Raw genomic sequence first — 23,376 nt, forward strand, 5'->3', positions numbered from 1 at the left:
GCTGTCAAATTTGCAAGGAGTCGAAGGCCCCGAACCACCGGATGATGGTGGGGATCGGAGAGCGGGTACAGACGGAGCGGCCTTTCCAGAAGCTGTACGTCGACTTCCTGGCAAATATCCAAGGTCGAAGAAGGGACACGCCTGGATCTTCATAGTGGTGGACCATTTCTCCAAATACACGTTCCTCAAGGCGATGAGAGACGCAACCGCTTCAAACGTAGTAGATTTCCTCATTACGGAGGTATTCTACAAGTTTGGAGTGCCGGAGGTGGTGCACTCTGACAACGGGCGGCAGTTCACCTCGAAGATCTTCGAGGAGGCGATGGAGAGCTTCGGGATCCGTCATCTGAAGACCCCGATTTACTCCCCCCAGAGCAACGCAGCGGAACGGGTCAACCGGAGTGTCCTGGCAGCGATTCGAGGGTTCCTGGAGAGTGACCATCGGGAGTGGGATGCGTACCTTCCGGAGATTGAGGTGGCCATCAGGAATGCAGTCCATTCAGCAACAGGCGAGGCGCCGTTCTTTACCGTGTTCGGGCATCACATGTTCCTGCATGGGTCCAGCTACAGACTGGCAAGGAAGCTGCAGTCGATGTGTGACCATGAAATGGCCGGAATGCCGACGGCTGACAAACTCCGGGTGGTACAGGAGAAGGTGCGCAAGAGTCTGGAGACCGCGTATGACCACAGTCGCCAGCGATACGACCAGAGGGCCAGAGTCTTCACCGCGAAGCCGGGGCAGGAAGTCTATCGCCGGAACTTTGTCCTCAGCGACTTTGGGAAGCAATTTAATGCAAAGTTCGCCAAAAAGTTCCTGAAGGCCAGAGTGGTGAAGGCCGTAGGCAACAATGCGTACGAGCTGGAGGATCTGCAGGGCCGAAGTTTGGGCATCTATCACGCCAAGGACATCCGCATCTGACCTGGAAGGGAACAAAGAAGAACACAAAGTGTGCCAGGACGAAAAGGAACCAAAAGATGTCTAATACTTCCCGTAAAGCGTGGGCCCCGCGTTGGGCACCGTACGGAACTGCGATCAAGATCCTGATCCAAATGCTCCCAATGATCTTGTCGAGCCGCCGGAATCTAGTAGCATCTCTCCAAATCCTTCGGTGGTGTTGCATTTCAAGTCGGAATGGGCTGGAGGGCTATCGATATATCGATAGAGGTAGGGTCGGTAGGAACAGGGGGAGGCAGGGACTAGTGAGCGAACCGGGAAAAACAAAAATTAAGAGAAAGGGTTTTTACCCTTTTCACTAGGCCGTTGCACTGAGCGCCCCAAGATTACGGAAAGCCGAAAATTGAAACTCGGACAACGGAGCCTATATAGGGAGGCAGGAGACTGGAAGAGGGAGATATTAGCGGGACGTCAGCCGGCGCGTTAGCATCTTAGAGAAACAGTGAAATCTAAGATAAAAAAAAAAGAAAAACCGTGGCCGTGACGAATAACACGGGCCACGGGGTTTTTTCTGTGTTCCTGTGTTGGTGCATTCGCGTCTCCGAGCGTTAGGTGGATTTTGTCTGGGTCCAGGTCCCAGCGCACCTGCGCAGCATCGGCCGCCGGCACAAGCCACCAGCAGGCGAAACGGGGAGCAACTGGCAAACCCAACATAAACTGGAGGACAGCGGTGAGTCCGTTCCGATCAAAATCGGCCGGCCCTAACCTAAGTGGTCGGAGGCATATATTTTCGCCGCCAATCCTGGCCGTAGTCTCTTCGCCTGGGTTTTGCATGCCCCATATCAATAGCCATTGATTCTCCGCAGCCGGAAATAAAAGATATTGTGCATAAAACTTTGTTATTAGTTATTAGTGTTTGATGTATCTTTTTCTGTCCTCTGCGTTGTCGTAGTCCCTGGGTCCGGGATTTGTGCAACACAAGGCTGCAATAGGGCCGATTCGGGGTGAAGAAGCTGGACTAAAGATCGAAGTAGAACCCTCTCCCCTTTTATTTCTCTTGGAGCTCCAGTAGGGATATCAGGTTGGAAGTAGGAAATTCTTTTGGCCAGGTTGTGGCCTGTTGCGTGTTAGCGGAGCGCCGCTTCTCCTCCGCGATATCTGGAAACAATTGCTTGGCAGCCTTGGCGCGAGCGCATCCCTGGCTGAGGCCACGCTCTCGCCGGGAGAAAGTGAGGTGTTACCTGTGTTACAAACACGTACTCTGCCATGTTTATGTAAGCATACGTGAAATCGAATTATTATAAAGTATTAAAAAAACAATGAACATGGAATAAGCCTTATTACCTGGGGGAGATGAGTCGGTCGCCAGACCGCCTGGAATAGACTCCGGTCCGCCGGAGAATGGGAGATGCCCCGAGATGACCAGGAGGCATCACTGGATGGGAGGGTGCGTCGTGGCGTTCACAGTTAAGCCACCAATTCGTCCAAATTGTCGTCCAAATCTTTGTTTACATTTTTAACGTAGTGATGTGAGTTTTGTTAGTGATGGTGTTAGTCGAGACGTCCGATATTTTGTCGGTATTCGATTGTGCGGACTGCGGGCATCGGGTCTAACCCGCCCTGGGCCACTCTGAGCTAGCCCGGCATTGCCCTGGCAAGAAGCAGTTCCGTAACAATCCACATTAAAGATCCGTCTAGATCAGATCCAGTCCTTGTGGGAAAAGGTTGAACGGGGGTATGAGACCGTTTCCAGAGCAGCTCTTCACGAGGGAAGTAGCGAAAATCTTCCGATTCGATTTCGTTTTGGGCGAAAACGAACCGTTTTCGTTGTTAGCTGCTCCGGTTTTCGGCAAATTTCTGCTATCGGAATGTTTCGTTTCTCATCGTTTCTCACTGCTCAAGCAGCTAACTTGTGTTTTTGGTAATAAGCAAACAACGTAAAGTACTGCCTATTATATTTACAATTGCCCTTTTTCGAAGCCAGAAAAAGGCAAAAAATGGTAGAGTTAAGCAAATCTATGCACCTAAGATGCTGCCACACTTTTCACAGTTTTAATTCCGGTGGTCTCAAATAATTATTTGGTTAATTTTGACCATTTGAGTAATCACATTAAATAGCATTAATTATAAACAACCATTTTGGCGGTCCTTTAAAGTTATTAATGTATTCATTTATATTTTATAAGTATTTTTAACTGGCTGTTTCGTTCCACCAACAATATGGCAACCTTGGCGATAACTTTTTGCGGTAAACTTATCGACCTATCGCCAAAACGAGAAAACTGGTTGAACACGGCAAAAATTTTGTTGCCAAATCTGAGGTGGGTTCAGAAATAAATTTTTTATAAAATAACTACATGCCAGAATGATCTTGTGGTGTTGTGGAATAAACATCAATAGACCACTGAGTAAACCATTTTTTTCTTTTTGTAAATAAGATCGGATTTCATATAAAAAAATGCATTTACTTTTCATTCAGGCCAGAAAAAGGTGCCCGTTTTTCAAATCGAAAAAATCTTTCGTTTTCAAACACGAAAACGAAAAAATCTTCCCGTTTTCGATTACCGGAGCAGGCCTGATTATGTTTTTCTTTTCAGTGTATCTTAAATATAATTAATTTTAAAGATTAAATTGTATAAGCCTGTTGATCAGTGTTAGTTGTTGCATTATTATCATTATTGTTTGTGCAATCATTGGAGTACTTCGAGTTTTTAATTAATTTCTTGCGTTTGAACTTAGATCTATGTTGCCTTATATTTCTGTAAGATGGGTATTTCCCTCTTGTGTTACGTTTATTATAATAATTTTTCGGATATTATATGTTTCTAAAAATGTGCAAGTTTACTTTCCTATTATCTGCTTCTTCCGTTTTCTTTTCAACTTTTGTTACTTTCTCTGCTTCTATATCTGCTTAATTTCAACTGTAACTGCTGAACTCCCAAAACACAATGAATAATTCTCTCTCTGTTCCTGCTTAGCTGCTGTCAGTTCCAAGCTCTCGGCCTGCTTCGATCCCTTTCCTTTTTACATTCGGCCATTCCTGACTACTCATCTGTCCCAGATGACCAATCATCCTCGTTGTCCTGGACATATCGCCACAGCTTCATGTAGTCACAACTGGTTGAAGTGTTAATTGGTCCTTCGAAATCTGCTGCCTTCCGAACTTCGTACCTCCCATTCCTTTTCACTTTTGCAACCTCGTACGGTCCCATGTACTCTCCAGCCAACCTCTTTCCAGCTACAAACTGTGTCCGGCGTATAACGACTAAGTCTCCAACTTTATGATCGACTTCCGGTTTTCGCTTTCGGTCAAAGTTCCTCCTATACAATTCCTGTGCTCGTTGAATCTCTCTCTTTGTATCTTTTCTTCGACTTTCCTGCTTCTTTTTCAAAATTCTGCGGTCCTCTATGGCCGACTTTTGGGACTCACTCATCTTTATGAAGGCCAATTCCTGACAGCGGGCGAAGATCTCATCGTGGGTCGACTTCTTCTGCAGCAGCTGGCACTCCTTTTTAGCTAGTGACTTCTCCATCTTAGTGCCATCAATCTGGGCTTTGCGCAACTCACGCAGCTTGTGGTTGCTGGCCAGATCTGATTTTAGGCTTGCTCTTCGCGGCGTCTCCGCCAAACACTCTTGGGTTGTTCCAGCATTGCAGCGGGTCAGCTTCTTGGTCACTCCCTCATAGCCAAGGATTCTTATATATCCATCTGTTGGCGGCTTCTTCAGCACCTTGACTGGGACTTCTGCGACTGTATTCACGGCCGTGTAGTTCTTGATCAGCTGCGACACTTCTTTATCATACTGCTTTGGCTTCTCACAAGCCTTTTCCTCCAGCTGGGAAGAAAACTTGTATCCGTCGGCCGACAGCGAAAAGTTAAACTTCGAGACGAAATCGAAACCCAGCAGCGCATCATACTCAATGTCCGCATCCTCCACTACAACAAAGTTGTGTGTCGTCAACTCCTGATCTACTGCAACCTCAGCCAAAATATAGCCAACTGGGCACGTCATCCTCTTTCCAAGCCCACGCAGCTTCGACGCACATCTCTTTAAGATGACATTCGGTATTTTTTCAAAGACATACTTGCGCAAAATAGATACGTCGGCTCGCGTATCTACCAGACACTCCACTTCCACGTCGTTGATGGTCACCTTTTTCATGCGATTAGCACTGCGTCAACTTGAACATCTGCAGTTGATTCAGGGCAATCCCTTGACATGTGGCCCTCCTCGTTACATCTGAAGCATTTCACGGCAGCCCTGCAATCCTTGCGAAGATGATCTGCAGATCCACAATTGAAGCAGTGATTCCTCCTGTGGTTGAACTCGCGCTGCATCCTATTGTCCGGTGTCGACCTCTCATTGTTCGGTTTGAACGGCTTCTCGCCCACGCGTTCGTATACCTCATACTGCTCCTGTAGCTCTTTGTACGTTTTGCAACAGTAGAGAGAGTATCTAAAATCACTCCTCATGCTTTGGCCGTCAACAACATAACGGACTACTGAACGTACATCGATGTTTCCAAGTGACGCAATCTTTTTCATCTGCAGTAGGTATACATGAAATGATTCGTCCTTGCGTTTCTTCCGAGTACGGAGCTGCTCATGGACATCAGCACTGCACACATATTGACGACTAAACTCTGTCTCCATCAGCATACGCATTTCTGCATATTGATGAACGAACGTAGACTCCAAAAATAATTTTGCAGTGTTCACCATTTTCGCCCGAGCCTGGACATACATTTGTTTTATATTTAGCCCGTAGGCTGCAGCATTCTGCTCAAAATTGTCGAACCAGTACTTCACTGGAATGGATTCTCCGTCAAACTCTGGAATTATTTTCGCGAAGCTTTCCGCTGTAATCGAGCATCCACTGTTCTGCTCCTCCGCTCCAAACTTTATGGCAAGCAGCTGCACAAGGTCTTTCAGCGTTTTTGTGTTTTCGTCGATCGAGCTGCTCTCAACTGCTATAGCTGTATCATTCTCCTGTTCTCCAGATTTTCCAATGTTATCCATTCTGATACTTTTATCTGCTGCGACAGATCTAGTGTAATACAGCTTTACACTCATTCCCTTCCGCTATCCGCCTTTTAAACTTCTCAGGACTTGCAATTTAGGTTTGGACGAGCCCCCAAATGTAAGATGGACGAGCCCCCAAATGTAAGATGGACGAGCCCCCAAATGTAAGATGGACGAGCCCCCAAATGTAAGATGGACGAGCCCCCAAATGTAAGATGGACGAGCCCCCAAATGTAAGATGGGTATTTCCCTCTTGTGTTACGTTTATTATAATAATTTTTCGGATATTATATGTTTCTAAAAATGTGCAACTTTATCTGCTTCTTCCGTTTTCTTTTCAACTTTTGTTACTTTCTCTGCTTCTATATCTGCTTAATTTCAACTGTAACTGCTGAACTCCCAAAACACAATAATTCTCTCTCTGTTCCTGCTTAGCTGCTGTCAGTTCCAAGCTCTCGGCCTGCTTCGATCCCTTTCCTTTTTACATTTCTATTATTAATATATTCTTTATAATGAGTATCATCTATTTGCTCTATTTGTTTCGTTTTTCTAAATGGGTTGTCAATTTTTAATTTTCGTTTTAATTGTAAATCTACTTTAGCAAAAGCTGTATCAATTTCATGTTTTTTCCTTTTCTTATTTAGTTTTTTAATTATATCTTCTTTTCTTAGTTGGACATCAATTGTGGGTTCTTCATTAAATAAAAATATTGAAGCAGGGGTTTTGCCTGTAGCACTGTGAATTATTTTATGATTATAGTTATAAATAATTTATTCCATATCCATTGCAATAGTTTCCAGGTTGCCTTCTGTTCTAATTATTCTCATCTTTTCATTTATTGTTCTATGGCAACGTTCAATGTCAGAAATTCCAATTTAACTACTCGTAATTTAAATTTCCATATTTTCACTTTCTAGCCATAAACCTAATGCTCTAGTTGTCATACCAGGGTCTTGATCCATTTTTAATATATTCGGCTTACCTAAATAATTGAAAACTTTTAATAATGCCTTTTTTGTTTCAAGCCAGTCAGTCGAAAAAGTTTCAGTAGCTGATAAAAATTTTGATTTTAAAACTATACAAGTAAGAAAAGTTCGATTATTTGTAAGAAAATAGTCAATGACGAATTTATCTCTTATATTCTCGGGTTTTGGTGTAATATCGTCAGTGTTTAAAAAACTGCAGTCGAATTAGCATAAGTCGCAATATTTTTGCTTTCCACTACTTCAACTGCGAGCGATATTATAAAATGAAAAAAATCATTCTGCTTCTGCTTCTGAACAAATCAGAAGTCGCAGTCAAAGCATAGTCAAAAATCCAACAGCGACCAAAATCAAAAATCAGCAGCAGTCGTTCGTTCGTTTTTTTGCTTTTCGCTTTGCTGTTGCTTTCGTCGTAGACGTAGGTCGATGCTGTGGCACGCGTCGACTTTCGGGAATCGTCGGAAGCTACAGTCGCATAAGTCGCTGCATTCGACTTTTTGCTACTTTTGATTTTGGCAGCTGTTGCTTTCGAACAGCAGCGTAAGTCAAAATTAGCAAGAATATGCAGATCGTGGAAGTCGCCCGTTGTTTTCGATCGTCGCGACTTTTCATTTATAACATATTAGTTTGATTAATTATTTGGCAATTAATTATTTATTTATTTTAAATTTTAACGAAAAATAACACAATAAATCAAAAATGCGAGTAATTCAATATCAATGAAAACAAAATTAATTAAAATAAAAACATAAAAACAGTTTGAGTATTAATAAATTTATTCATTTTCAAACAGTGGCAAGGTGTCAATGGCCACATCCAAAAAGCTGGGATTTAATTTGACCAGCAATATGTTCTCAAGAACATCCTGGCTCAAACGATTGCGGTAGTCTCAGAGTGGAGAATGCTCGTTCAATCGAAACCTGTTATTAAATAAATAAATAAATAACAAAACTTCAATTATTTATGCCATTTTAATTTACCTGAGTTGGCGGTACAGCAAAGCAAACATTACTTATTGCGTACAACTCCTGATCGGTATCTTGTTTACCTTTCCAATACGATAGCACGTCTATATCAATCCTTTGATACGAAAGTTGAAGATTTTCAATTTTTGTATATACGTCCATAGAACTGTTCACTTCCGAATGAACGCCTTGCGATAAATATGCTTCTAACAACTCATCTTCCTCATCAAAAATGAAATTGTCCATTTGATTTAAACTGGAATTCGGAGTTGAGCACATATGGCCAAGAGGGTTTAGATTATATAATCTGTCCCAAATAGATTTCAAATGATTTGTAGCATCACTTTTTTGTTGCGATGACAATATATGTTGAAAGCGAGGATCCAGAAACAAGCAAGAAACTACGAATTTATTATTCAACAATGTTTTTGTTCGTATTTCTATAGAATTCAAAATTTTATTTCCGATAGTTTTTGTTAAATCCTGAGTTGAATCCTTTACCATTTTTTCTGTTGATATTTTAAGCTTTAGCCATTGGGCTAAAAGTTACTGTAATGTAATTGCTCCTCTAGAAATTTTTTTATTGATTTTTGCAAGGGACTAAAAACATTGCAATACGTCTCAATGAAATCCCAAAACGAGGAATCCATGTCAAAATTATCCTCATCCGTTTTGTTTTTGACCGATTCAATTTTTTTTAACAAGTCCTTAGCTTCCAACAAGTTTTGTAGCATTGTGTAGGTAGATCCCCACCTGGTTGGACAATCTAGTTGTGGCACTTTCAATTTTTTGAGCTCAAAAGTTTCGCGATATCCATTCGATGCTTTTCTTATGTATTTTGTCAAATTTCGACAATTGAGTAAGAACTTAAGTATGTCCGGTGATTTATTTACATCAATCGCAACCAGCTGTGCTGTATGTGCAGCACAACGACAAACTTGAATATTACCTATTAATACATAGGGCACTTTTTCTATGAACTCAATTTTTTGTATATAATCGTCGTTGGTGCACTCTTCGTCGTCCTCTTCATTGTTTTGTTCAGAAAGATATGATAAAATATTTGTAGTTTTAACCATATTGGCACCGTTGTCAGAAGTAATGGAAACAATTTGATTTAAATTTATATTATATCTGTTGAGGACTTTGATTACTTCGGCGGCAAGATTATTAGATCCACTTGATCCTGCACCTCTTAATTCAATCATTCCCAGAATAATTGACTTTATTTGAGCAGCTCTTATGTATTGTGCACTTATTCCAAAAATATTTCTGGACATTCGGGTTGCACTATCTATTTTTAAGGACAATAATGTGCTCTTAAGTTCACTTGTTATGTGAGATCTTATATTATTTGCGACAACTTCGAGTGTTTTTTTGCAGTTTAATGCATTTAATTTCATTATTTTGCCATCCGCAGTCTTCAGGCCCTCGCATATTGGATCGAGAATATTCCTCATATTTGGTGAATTTAAGACATTAAAAGGGATGCTGTCTTCTGTTACCAGTCCTATATAGGATCTTATTAGTTGTTATACCCTTGCAGGGTATTATAATTTCAGTCAGAAGTTTGCAACGCAGTGAAGGAGACCTTTCCGACCCTATAAAGTATATATATTCTTGATCAGCATCAACAGCCGAGTCGATCTAGCCATGTCCGTCTGTACGTCTGTCCGTCTGTCCGTCTGTCCGTCCGTCCGTCTGTCCGTCTGTCCGTTTCTACGCAAACTAGTCCCTCAGTTTTAAAGCTATCTGAATGAAACTTTGCATATAGTCTTCTATATGCTCTCACTGCTATATATGTCGGAACGGGCCGGATCGGACGACTATATCATATAGCTGCCATACAAATGTTCGATATATTTTTAGAAAAAAAATTATAACTTAGCTGTTTTCCAACATATGTGCACTATTTTTTACATATGACCATTTTATATTATTTCTGAATTTTGGTAAAAATTGTATGAAAATCGGACGACTATATCATATAGCTGCCATAGGAACGAGCAGGAAATTAATAGAAAAAAAATTATAACTTCGTTGTTTTTCAACGTATTTTAATTTACTTTGAGACATGAGCTTCTGGTATTATTTCAAAATTTTGGTATAAATTTTATGAAAATCGGACGACTATATCTTATAGCTGCCATAGGAACGATAGGGAAAGTAATAGAAAAAAGTATAACTTCGTTGTTTTTCAACTTTCATCTACTCTGAGATATGAGCTTTACTTATTATTATAGAATTTTTGTATTAATTTTATGAAAATCGGACAACTATATCATATAGCTGCCATATAAACCGATCGGTAGATGTAGGGAAAATGTAAAACTGGGAATGTAAAACTGTAACTGTCAAACTCTCAACATAATAAGTATAGGTAGAATGCAATGAAATAATATCTGCAAGGGTATACAAACTTCGGCGTGCCGAAGTTAGCTTCCTTTCTTGTTTTTTATTAACTTCTATTTTAATTTTTTTTTTTTCTGATTGTTTTAATTAAGGAACTCGTGGATGACGTTTCAATATTTTCAAGATTTTGCACGTTTAAATTAATTTTGTGTTGTTTTATTAAGTGTGTTTTTAAATTCGAAAGTCTATTGTTTTTAAGAGAGTTATTACATACATTGCATATTGCTAAACCCTCGTCTGCCTTATTTTCGAAATACTTCCACACTTCACTTGGAGCCATGGCTAAATACGTGTGAGTCCCGCAACAAACTAACTACAAGTAAAATCAAAAGAAGCAAAGCAAAGCGACGGCGGCTACGAGCGACTTCCACGATCTGCATATTCTTGCTAATTTTGACTTACGCTGCTGTTCGAAAGCAACAGCTACCAAAATCAAAAGTAGCAAAAAGTCGAATGCAGCGACTTACGCGACTGTAGCTTCCGACGATTCCCGAAAGTCGACGCGTGCCACAGCATCGACTTACGTCTACGACGAAAGCAACAGCAAAGCGAAAAGCAAAAAAACGAAAAGCGGCGACTGCTGCTGATTTTTGATTTTGGTCGCTGTTGGATTTTTGACTATGCTTTGACTGCGACTTCTGATTTGTTTAGAAGCAGAAGCAGAATCAAAATCATGCGAAATGAAACTTACCACAGTTTTTTAAACACTGAATATCGTATGGCAAATCCGTTCGTCTGTTTTCAAATTTACTTAAATTACACGTGTAACACTCATTTATTATGTTCTGAATTAACTTAATATAGTCTGGATAAAAGTATTTATTTCTAAATTCATTAATCATCTTTAGTATTCCTTAGTGAATTTTATCTTCATGTATTTTTAATATTAGTTCCTTAAATTCAGAATAAGTTTTAATATTTATTAGATTTTTAGTCGCTATAAGAAGTTTTGTTCCTGTATTAGGTCTAATAATATTTACATATGCAGCTCGAAATATAACAAAATCTGCTGTGTTTTCAAATAATACGGTTGTTGTTTTTCCGCAAATAGATTCTAATATTATATCCTTGGCTATATTTTTAGAAATATTGAAGTATATGGCAACGCCGTCTGTCAACTGATTCCGATAGTTGCCTGCGAGCAACTGCAAATCAAGTCTCGAATATCGAGTAACGATGATTCTGTTCTGTAATTTCGCAACGTGTGGACGCGTCTCTCCTAATTTTGTATTCTTAAAACTCTGAAATGAAGCATTCAACATTTCCAATAGGTTATGGGCCCAGAGTGCCTTCATTGCGCGAAAAGAATACAAAGAGTTTTTAGCGGTCGTATTTACTAATCGCGGTAAATAAGTGAACTTGTCCCTGCGAGGAATGTTCTGGACTTAAGGCCGAGTAAATATGTAGCTTCGCGTTAAAAACGGTGGTTGCGGTTGTGTGTGTGTGCGTTATAGTTGCGGTAAAAAGTGATCTTGTCCCTGCGTGGAAACTTCTGGACTTAAGGCTGAGTTAGCAGCTTCGCGACTAAACACGGGAAAAATGAATCCGAGTATGAATTCGATCGAAAGACTGGACGATGAAAATTACAGCGCGTGGGCTGTACAAATGAAAAGCGTTTTGGTATACGCAGATTTGTGGGCAGTGCACCATGTTTTTTTTCGCGTTTTTTTTGGCATAAAGTCATTTTTCCGGATTTCCCTTTAACATAAGCGAATTTCCCTTGGTGATTTAAGGAAATTTTTTTTAATTTCCCTTAAATTCCCAAACAAAATCAGCTGGTCGCTTTCAACAAAAGAGATTCCCTTGTCTAAGATTTGCTAAAAGGGGCTGATCAAATTTTGGCCCGCTGTAGTCTCCAACTCATAGATAGTAATGAAGCACGAATTATAATAATAAAATCTAAGGAATAAGCATTAAGACAGGAAATAAACATTTTGAAATATTTGTAATTGCAATCAGCTGTTTTGGTGGCAAAATGCTGGAAAGTAGAGTTGCCGAGGTTTTAGAAAAAATTCCCTTCGCATAAAATTTAGTTCAGTTTGTGGATTGAATTGGCTGGTATTTTAAAGAAAAACACTTTTTCATATACTTTACCTAATAGCAGATATTTTAATTGTAAAACAACATAAAAAGTAATTGTTCGAAATTAATCTTAAATATATGCCGTTTTTTTTTTAAAAACGCTGACAACCCTTAAATGGTCCCTCTCAAATACGACACAGCGGCCGCGGATTTGCAATAATGCTGAAGGTTAGAATCGAAGCGATTTTAAAGTGCACCCACAAAATAATTATTTATAAATCAAGTACTTTAGTATTAGCTAATTCAATTATGCAATAATGTTCCCAAAACCTCTAGGAATAGATTACAATTAACATTCGTAATATACATAATCGCATTGTATTTTAAAATAATTAATTTCTGATTTTGCGGATTTGAATCCGCCGGCCAAATGGCACACGGAAAGTTTCCGTGCGTTTCGTCTGCAAATTAACAGAGACTTAACAGAGGGAAATACGAATCCGTAAAAAATTTTCGGAAGTGAACACTAGAACAGGTCAGGGAAATCCGAATCCGAATAAATTTTGCGGAAGTGGAAACTAGAATAGGTCTGAATATGTAACTTTAACATATGGTGCAACACTGTTCTGCTGGCCAGCTGTTAAAGTCAGCTGATTATGTAGCAGCTGTTTTGTATGAAATTGGCACGAAAAATTGTGCGACTTTGATAGTTTGTTGTGGCAAAAGTTTATTAACCAAAGTGTGCAGATTAATGAGAAACTAACCGTTTTTGTCCGAATTCACACGTTTTCGAAAAAATCAAAATTTTCTAGTACCATATCAGTATGGTTTTTTTTCGTTTTTTTTTTTTTTTTTGCTATAAACTCCAATTTTAGACCTATTGTATTGAAATTTCGTTTTAATACCTTTTTTAAGCTCCCAAGAAGACCTACCAAGTTTCAAATGATTTGGGGTACTATTTCATATAGCTGCCATATAACAGATCTGGCCGATTCGCCCAAAAAAGATTTTTTTGTTAAAATATAACCAAATCATTTGAAACTTGGTAGGTCTTCTTTAGAGCCTAAAAAATGTATACAAACCAAATTTCAAAGCAATAGCTTGAAAAACAAAAAAGTTGGTGCAAATCGGCCAGATCGGTTATATGGCAGCTATATGAAATAGTACCCCAAATCATTTGAAACTTGGTAGGTCATCATAGAAGCTTAAAAAATGTATACAAACCCAATTTCAGATCAATAGGTTTAAAATTAGACTTAATGCCAAAAAAAACGCGAAAAAAACCATAGTGCAGTGGTTTGCCGTCGTTTGGTAAAAAACGAAGATGACAGTCAAGAAGTGAAGGTTGCATTTGATGTAAAAGACGAGAAAGCTCTTGCGAGCATTATGTTGCACATAAAACCGTCTCAAATAAACCATGTGAAACATTGTGCTAGTTCAGCAGAAGCATGGGAGAAGCTTCTAGCAATACATAGGCCAACAGGGCCGGCAAGGCGTGTTTTTCTACTTCGACAATTGCTTCGCATGAAAATGGCAGAAGAAGACAATGTCGGAGCGCATATAAATAAGTTTTCGGACATTCTGGAGAAACTTAACGAAGTCGGCGTGACGCTACCCGAAGAAGTAACTGTTATTTTGTTGTTGTCTGGCCCAAGTAATAGCATCATGGCGGTAGTAATAGCATCATGGCGGAAGGCCTTGGAAATGTGCGCATACAGTGGAAGAAAAGTACGATCGATCTAGTGGATGTACTTTATGTAAAAGATTTGCAGTGTAATCTTTTATCCGTATCGAGAGCGGTTGAAAATGGAAATGGATTTCGTGCAGAGTTTTATGGAAATAGTGCGCAAATAATAAACAGAAATGGACATGTTGTGTTGAGTGTTGACTAGAAAAATGATTTGTTTTTGATAGAAACAAACAAGTGTAATATGTTTGCGGTCGCCAGACATAATGTCCATCAAATAAGTAAGCAGGATTTGGTTTCTGTGTTTTTCACTTGATTTCCTTTATTAGTATCTTTAGTTTTAGGTTGGGTCACAGGGACGTTTTAAATTTTCGTTTCTTGACTGCACGAAATAAGCTGTGATCCACTGTACATGTGGTCCGCTCGTGTAGCATTTATGCTGACACTTGCATTCTTTGTGAGCGGCCAATATATACATAAGTGGGTAGTTCATATTTTGTCCACTTGATGTTTATGACATAAACGTTGCAACTTAGTGTTACAGTGTGTACCCGCTAAGTATAGTGGGTACTCAATACATGTGCATACTACATCTCCCTCCTTTTGAAAATAACGTAATATAGTGAAGTTATTTTATAGTTGTATATATAAAATTTTTTTTTAGTTTTTTTTTTTAATTTTTTTTCTCGTTTTTTTTTTTGTAATTTTTTGTTACCTTATGTATTATGATTTTAATAGTATTTATGCTATGTATGGCCATATATTTAAAGTCTAACTTATGACCAGTTTCATTTTTTAATAAAACCTGGTCTCCTATTTTTTATTCAAAGTCTAATCTATTTTTGTCGTACCTATGTTTTTGTTTTTGTTTATTAATATCTAGCATTATTCTAGCTCTCTTGTATGCCTGCTCCAATCTAAATTTGGATTCCTAATGCCCATATGATACACTAATGCAGTTTTCATTAATTAGCTACTTCATTAGAACCTTGAAAGAGACCACTATATGTGTAATTTTGTGTAATTTGACTTGAATTTTGCTTGGATTATTTTGGTAATACGACTACGGTCACACCGACCGTAAAAGGTAAACAAAAAAAAACGGCCGCCATTCGAGACGTATTACTATGAATTTCTGAATTCCTCGTCGAAGTATTCTTGCATAAATAAATCCAGAATCCTTTAAATTTATGTTTTTAACGTACAATGCTAAAATTTTTTTTAATTATTACCAAAAAAAATGTTTAAATTAATTTTACAGCGTAAGAACCTTGCCCTCGCAAAACATATTATTTTTCCTAATTTTCTAATATTTTTTCAGTTCAAAAAACCAGCGAAATGATATAAATATAAAATTCTCATTGTGAGACCATACTGTCAATGAGCTGGCTAATACATTTTTCAATTACAATTTTCTTCATTAAACCCGTATTTTGTTATCGAGTATCTAGTATATAATATGTAGATCTATCGATTATCGCGTCAATGAAGTAGCTAATGCATTATTCTAATGCATTAGAGCGCAATATAGTCGTCTTGCTCGCACTTGTGTAAAACGCTATAGCGCTGTCAAATCTTTAATGAAGTCTCTAATTAATGCGGCAGTGTCATGCCAGTATTAGCATAGTCTTCTATATTATATAATGGGTCTATTCTATCTATGCTATTAAAATGTTTTGGCAAATTTGAAGATTTACCAAGAACTAACTCATATGGACAATAATCATGTGCCATAGAGGGAGTTGTATTGAAACAATATACGAAGTATTGCAGCCATATATCCCAATCTGTTTTATCGACCGAGATATATGAGCGTATGAACTCGTTAAGTGTTCTATGGCTTCGTTCCACTGTTCCGACGGTCTGGTGATGGTGTGCAGTAGAAGTTATGTTTCTGATATTTAAGTATTTACATAAGTCTTCAATTATCGAATTTGTATATTCCGTTCCCATGTCCGAAATGAACGTCTTCATTGGACCGTACTTGAGAATAAAATTTGCCATATAAACCGATCGGTAGGTGTAGGGAAAATGTAAAACTGGGAATGTAAATCTGTAACTGTCAAACTCTCAACATAATAAGTATAGGTAGAATGCAATGAAATAATATCTGCAAGGGTATACAAACTTCGGCGTGCCGAAGTTAGCTTCCTTTCTTGTTTTTTATTAACTTCTATTTTAATTTTTTTTTTTTCTGATTGTTTTAATTAAGGAACTCGTGGATGACGTTTCAATATTTTCAAGATTTTGCACGTTTAAATTAATTTTGTGTTGTTTTATTAAGTGTGTTTTTAAATTCGAAAGTCTATTGTTTTTAAGAGAGTTATTACATACATTGCATATTGCTAAACCCTCGTCTGCCTTATTTTCGAAATACTTCCACACTTCACTTGGAGCCATGGCTAAATACGTGTGAGTCCCGCAACAAACTAACTACAAGTAAAATCAAAAGAAGCAAAGCAAAGCGACGGCGGCTACGAGCGACTTCCACGATCTGCATATTCTTGCTAATTTTGACTTACGCTGCTGTTCGAAAGCAACAGCTACCAAAATCAAAAGTAGCAAAAAGTCGAATGCAGCGACTTATGCGACTGTAGCTTCCGACGATTCCCGAAAGTCGACGCGTGCCACAGCATCGACTTACGTCTACGACGAAAGCAACAGCAAAGCGAAAAGCAAAAAAACGAAAAGCGGCGACTGCTGCTGATTTTTGATTTTGGTCGCTGTTGGATTTTTGACTATGCTTTGACTGCGACTTCTGATTTGTTTAGAAGCAGAAGCAGAATCAAAATCATGCGAAATGAAACTTACCACAGTTTTTTAAACACTGAATATCGTATGGCAAATCCGTTCGTCTGTTTTCAAATTTACTTAAATTACACGTGTAACACTCATTTATTATGTTCTGAATTAACTTAATATAGTCTGGATAAAAGTATTTATTTCTAAATTCAATAATCATCTTTAGTATTCCTTAGTGAATTTTATCTTCATGTATTTTTAATATTAGTTCCTTAAATTCAGAATAAGTTTTAATATTTATTAGATTTTTAGTCGCTATAAGAAGTTTTGTTCCTGTATTAGGTCTAATAATATTTACATATGCAGCTCGAAATATAACAAAATCTGCTGTGTTTTCAAATAATACGGTTGTTGTTTTTCCGCAAATAGATTCTAATATTATATCCTTGGCTATATTTTTAGAAATATTGAAGTATATGGCAACGCCGTCTGTCAACTGATTCCGATAGTTGCCTGCGAGCAACTGCAAATCAAGTCTCGAATATCGAGTAACGATGATTCTGTTCTGTAATTTCGCAACGTGTGGACGCGTCTCTCCTAATTTTGTATTCTTAAAACTCTGAAATGAAGCATTCAACATTTCCAATAGGTTATGGGCCCAGAGTGCCTTCATTGCGCGAAAAGAATACAAAGAGTTTTTAGCGGTCGTATTTACTAATCGCGGTAAATAAGTGAACTTGTCCCTGCGAGGAATGTTCTGGACTTAAGGCCGAGTAAATATGTAGCTTCGCGTTAAAAACGGTGGTTGCGGTTGTGTGTGTGTGCGTTATAGTTGCGGTAAAAAGTGATCTTGTCCCTGCGTGGAAACTTCTGGACTTAAGGCTGAGTTAGCAGCTTCGCGACTAAACACGGGAAAAATGAATCCGAGTATGAATTCGATCGAAAGACTGGACGATGAAAATTACAGCGCGTGGGCTGTACAAATGAAAAGCGTTTTGGTATACGCAGATTTGTGGGCAGTGCACCATGTTTTTTTTCGCGTTTTTTTTGGCATAAAGTCATTTTTCCGGATTTCCCTTTAACATATGCGAATTTCCCTTGGTGATTTAAGGAAATTTTTTTTAATTTCCCTTAAATTCCCAAACAAAATCAGCTGGTCGCTTTCAACAAAAGAGATTCCCTTGTCTAAGATTTGCTAAAAGGGGCTGATCAAATTTTGGCCCGCTGTAGTCTCCAACTCATAGATAGTAATGAAGCACGAATTATAATAATAAAATCTAAGGAATAAGCATTAAGACAGGAAATAAACATTTTGAAATATTTGTAATTGCAATCAGCTGTTTTGGTGGCAAAATGCTGGAAAGTAGAGTTGCCGAGGGTTTAGAAAAAATTCCCTTCGCATAAAATTTAGTTCAGTTTGTGGATTGAATTGGCTGGTATTTTAAAGAAAAACACTTTTTCATATACTTTACCTAATAGCAGATATTTTAATTGTAAAACAACATAAAAAGTAATTGTTCGAAATTAATCTTAAATATATGCCGTTTTTTTTTTAAAACGCTGACAACCCTTAAATGGTCCCTCTCAAATACGACACAGCGGCCGCGGATTTGCAATAATGCTGAAGGTTAGAATCGAAGCGATTTTAAAGTGCACCCACAAAATAATTATTTATAAATCAAGTACTTTAGTATTAGCTAATTCAATTATGCAATAATGTTCCCAAAACCTCTAGGAATAGATTACAATTAACATTCGTAATATACATAATCGCATTGTATTTTAAAATAATTAATTTCTGATTTTGCGGATTTGAATCCGCCGGCCAAATGGCACACGGAAAGTTTCCGTGCGTTTCGTCTGCAAATTAACAGAGACTTAACAGAGGGAAATACGAATCCGTAAAAAATTTTCGGAAGTGAACACTAGAACAGGTCAGGGAAATCCGAATCCGAATAAATTTTGCGGAAGTGGAAACTAGAATAGGTCTGAATATGTAACTTTAACATATGGTGCAACACTGTTCTGCTGGCCAGCTGTTAAAGTCAGCTGATTATGTAGCAGCTGTTTTGTATGAAATTGGCACGAAAAATTGTGCGACTTTGATAGTTTGTTGTGGCAAAAGTTTATTAACCAAAGTGTGCAGATTAATGAGAAACTTACCGTTTTTGTCCGAATTCACACGTTTTCGAAAAAATCAAAATTTTCTAGTACCATATCAGTATGGTTTTTTTTCGTTTTTTTTTTTTTTGCTATAAACTCCAATTTTAGACCTATTGTATTGAAATTTCGTTTTAATACCTTTTTTAAGCTCCCAAGAAGACCTACCAAGTTTCAAATGATTTGGGGTACTATTTCATATAGCTGCCATATAACAGATCTGGCCGATTCGCCCAAAAAAGATTTTTTTGTTAAAATATAACCAAATCATTTGAAACTTGGTAGGTCTTCTTTAGAGCCTAAAAAATGTATACAAACCAAATTTCAAAGCAATAGCTTGAAAAACAAAAAAGTTGGTGCAAATCGGCCAGATCGGTTATATGGCAGCTATATGAAATAGTACCCCAAATCATTTGAAACTTGGTAGGTCATCATAGAAGCTTAAAAAATGTATACAAACCCAATTTCAGATCAATAGGTTTAAAATTAGACTTAATGCCAAAAAAACGCGAAAAAAACCATAGTGCAGTGGTTTGCCGTCGTTTGGTAAAAAACGAAGATGACAGTCAAGAAGTGAAGGTTGCATTTGATGTAAAAGACGAGAAAGCTCTTGCGAGCATTATGTTGCACATAAAACCGTCTCAAATAAACCATGTGAAACAGTGTGCTAGTTCAGCAGAAGCATGGGAGAAGCTTCTAGCAATACATAGGCCAACAGGGCCGGCAAGGCGTGTTTTTCTACTTCGACAATTGCTTCGCATGAAAATGGCAGAAGAAGACAATGTCGGAGCGCATATAAATAAGTTTTCGGACATTCTGGAGAAACTTAACGAAGTCGGCGTGACGCTACCCGAAGAAGTAACTGTTATTTTGTTGTTGTCTGGCCTAAGTGATGGCCTTGAAAATTTTGTCGTTGCTGTCGAGACGCGCGACAGATTGCCGTCGTTGCATTTGCTGAAAATAAAATTGCTGGAAGAAGGAGAGAGACGGAAGAACGACGAAACGGTTCGCGAGAAAGAAACAAGAATGTTCGCGTCGCGAAATGAAAAGAGTGCGGTTAAAACCGAATGGAAGAACAAAAACAAAAACAAGAGAGCGTGTTGGATATGCGGTCGTCAAGGGCATATCGCGGTTAACTGTCGTGAAAAAGGAAAGGACGAAAAGAAAGAAGGAGAAAAGAAGGAGAATAGTCGCAACTATTCTGTTTTCTCGTACGGGCCGAAGTTCGGAGAGCGTAAAGAGAGTGTTTGGTGTTTAGACAGTGACGCATTTGTGCTGCGATCGTTCCAGCTTTACAGCCATAAAGGAACACAGAGAGAAAATAATGTTGGCCGGCCGGTAGTAATAGCATCATGGCGGAAGGCCTTGGAAATGTGCGCATACAGTGGAAGGAAAGTACGATCGATCTAGTGGATGTACTTTATGTAAAAGATTTGCAGTGTAATCTTTTATCCGTATCGAGAGCGGTTGAAAATGGAAATGGATTTCGTGCAGAGTTTTATGGAAATAGTGCGCAAATAATAAACAGAAATGGACATGTTGTGTTGAGTGCTGTGAGGAGTCGTCTGACTCCCCACCAATACTGGCGGCGGCAACAACAACAACAGCCTTAACACCGGCCACCCGCGCCAGCAACGACGGCAACAACAACAGCCTTAACACCGGCCATCCGTCAACAACAACGACGGCCGTCACGTCACCAACGTCGACGTCATCAACAAACGGCCAGAACAACGGCCAACAGAAGCGGCAATAGCAACGGCCAGCGCGACCAGCGAAAACAATAACAGCGCCCGTAGCCAACAACAACAACCGCAGCTACGTCATCAACAGCGACAGCGGCAGCGCGCATCAGCCGCTCTCAAAGCCAACAACAACGGCAGTCAGGAGCCGGCAGCGACAACAACAGCAGCCGACGGCAATAACAACAGCCGCCAACGCTCATGGAGAGCTACAGCCAACGGCAATAACAACTGCCGTCAACGCTCATGGAGAGCCGCCGCAGCGAGCAGCGAAAACAAAACAAACCGGCAAACGCCCCAAATTATTCTCGCTTTGTCAATGTATAAATAACTTTGTAAAATACTTTAATCACTTCGCCCTTTGTAACTATAAGCTTTGTATATATAATCATTTGTAGATATAAGCATTCCTCTATTTCTTTATAAAATAAGCGACGTATATTTTAATATAATAATATAGTCATTTATAAGCATAGACAAAAGTTTGTAGTTATCTTTGGTTCCCCGTTCTCACATCTCTAGATCCCGCACACACACACACACACATCTACACGCGGAGAGCAGAGAGAGCTATTCACCACGAACAAGTGGCCACGGAGTTAGCACCGTATGAGAGCAACGGAGAGCGAGCATACGATCGAGCGCAAAGCAACCCCCGAAAATTGGCACGCGCCAACAGGAGAGAGCGAGAGGGAAGCTGATGCACCGCAATGCAATGAGCAATGGAAAGTTACCAGCGCGGCCGAAAATTTGGCAAAGCCGCGTGGTCTGATTTACTTTTGCGGAGGCGATGAAATCGGATAGACGTGCGAACGGACGACGTAGTTCTTTTTTTCAACGGAGCCAAAACGGGAGTGTTTTTTTTTTCACGCGACGGAGTTGTTCTTTTTCTGCGACCAGCGAGGGCAGAAAAGTGTATATATATATTGACAGTGACAATTTCTTTTCTACCCGAGACCAACCAGGAGGTGGTGCTCGAAGTGCCCAGTGACCGTGAGGCAGCCGGTGCAGTGCAGAGGAGTTTATTTTTCTCGACGGCCAAGGAGGCAAATTCTTTTGGAAGCGGAGGCGAGGACGTGGCGGAAGCAGCAGCCACAGGCACGTGTGTGTGTGCGGAAAACGGAGACGGGTGAGTGTATAGGGAGGATCGCATTTTGGCCAGCGGGTACACGTGTGAATAGAAATTTCTCGATGGCCAAGATGCGGTTTTCGCTAGAGTAGGCTAGAAATAATGCCCCGAAATCTAACCTTATTTTTTTGTTAAAAATCCCTACAAACGTTACTAAATAAAACAAACGAAGGCGAAAAGAAAATTTTGAAAGAAAAATACAACTTGATTAAATAAAAGAACTCAATGAAAACGGAAAATTAATTAAACCTAAACTCGTACGTATTTATATTTTCTTCTTTGGTGCTTGCGGGGAATGGCTGAGTTCGCCTACACTGGGAGAAATTTTTTCTCCGAAATTTAATAATGAGATATAAGTAAAATCTTATTTAAAATATATTTTTTTTGTGCTCTCGCGGAGAAGTTAATCACTGATCGCCACTTCCGAGAGGCCGTATGCTGTCCTCAGTGGGAAAAACAAAATGCAGAGAAATTTAAAAAAAAAAAATGAGGAAAAATTAAATAAATTCAAGAAAAGCTCTCGTGAATATAATTTTCGGCTCAAATCGAGACCAGCTCGCGGGGAACGACCCAAGATCATGCTGGCCATATCTCACGTAAAATTTTCCCAAAAATGCCTAGATTTTAGGCCATAAACTCTGCCCTAGGAAGCGGTGGTCCCCATAATCGACCCCCCTCTCGGTCTCCTTATAGCGTCTGCTATGGGCCCGACCCAAAACGCGCTCCGCCGAGTATTTCGCTCTATGGCAGAGACCGAATCAACCATTTTTTCTGGCTGCGTATCCCGGTAACTGACCACTACCATCTCATGTCAGTTTGCCGTCCGTCAAAACACTTTGTCCCACATCTTTATAAATTTTTCTGATAAAGAGGACCTTGGACGTGACTGAGGCTTACCCCAGCCGTCGAACTTCCTTACAGAATGGCGCCCGAACAGGGACATGGGGTTTACGAACTTTAGACGTCGAAAATATGGCCTAAAGACCCATTCGGATACGTCAAGTTTGAAAAATTTTCGGTTCCGCCACTTAGAGAAAATTTTCTAAGTCGGAACGTATGGAGAGTCGGATGTCGAGGGACACCAACATTTCTAGGGCAGAAAACTACGTGAATATATATATATATATCGATAAGAATATATACCGGGCATTCTATATAACCTCAAAATCGAGAAAACTTTGAATTTTCGAGAGGCACATGGCAAAAATCGGGAGAACTTAACCAAAAAGTATACCCACTCTAAGAAACTCGTGGCACACGCAGCGAAAATTTTTATACCCCAGCCGTGAAAAGATCATAACCTAAAAGGAGAGGTTATTTGATCACGTGACTAGAAACACACGTGAGCCAAGAAATAAAACCGAGCAGAGAAAGCAAAGAGGGAAAGAAAAGGGAGAGAGAGAGCGAGAGCGAAAAGCCCTCTAGGTAGCCAAGTCAGGTCGCGAGAATTTCGAAAGCACGAGGCAGGGAAAAGCTAACACAAATTCCCCACAGCGCAGCCATTTTGTTTTCACCCTTCACTCTCATCGTCGTCTCCCTCACACCAGCGGCGAGCAAGTACAGCCAGCAGCAAACGCATCGGGGGGTCTTCTCTTTTCAACCGCCGTCGAGTCAAC

At 39.4% G+C, this 23,376-nt stretch overlaps 1 protein-coding gene and 1 long non-coding RNA gene across 2 annotated transcripts in view; one reads left to right on the forward strand and one right to left on the reverse strand.

Annotated features, from left to right (window-relative positions):
- Positions 1 to 1,784: 1,784 nt before the first annotated feature.
- LOC138928573 (uncharacterized) lies at positions 1,785 to 3,105 on the reverse strand. The gene is made up of 2 exons (XR_011444984.1): positions 2,240 to 3,105; positions 1,785 to 2,156 (listed from the first exon to the last, which is right to left on the reverse strand). It is a non-coding gene; the product is annotated as an uncharacterized lncRNA (long non-coding RNA).
- Positions 3,106 to 16,290: 13,185 nt separating this feature from the next.
- LOC108081262 (aminopeptidase N) overlaps positions 16,291 to 23,376 on the forward strand; it is a 791,205-nt gene continuing 784,119 nt past the window's right edge. Inside the window, exon 1 of the mRNA XM_041776406.2 lies at positions 16,291 to 16,399. Coding sequence (XP_041632340.2) covers positions 16,386 to 16,399 — 14 coding nt within the window. The 5' untranslated portion in view covers positions 16,291 to 16,385. The remainder of the gene's footprint in view (positions 16,400 to 23,376) is intronic.

Source organism: Drosophila kikkawai, chromosome 3L, assembly GCF_030179895.1.
Source record: "Drosophila kikkawai strain 14028-0561.14 chromosome 3L, DkikHiC1v2, whole genome shotgun sequence".
Classification (NCBI taxonomy): Eukaryota; Metazoa; Arthropoda; class Insecta; order Diptera; family Drosophilidae; genus Drosophila; species Drosophila kikkawai.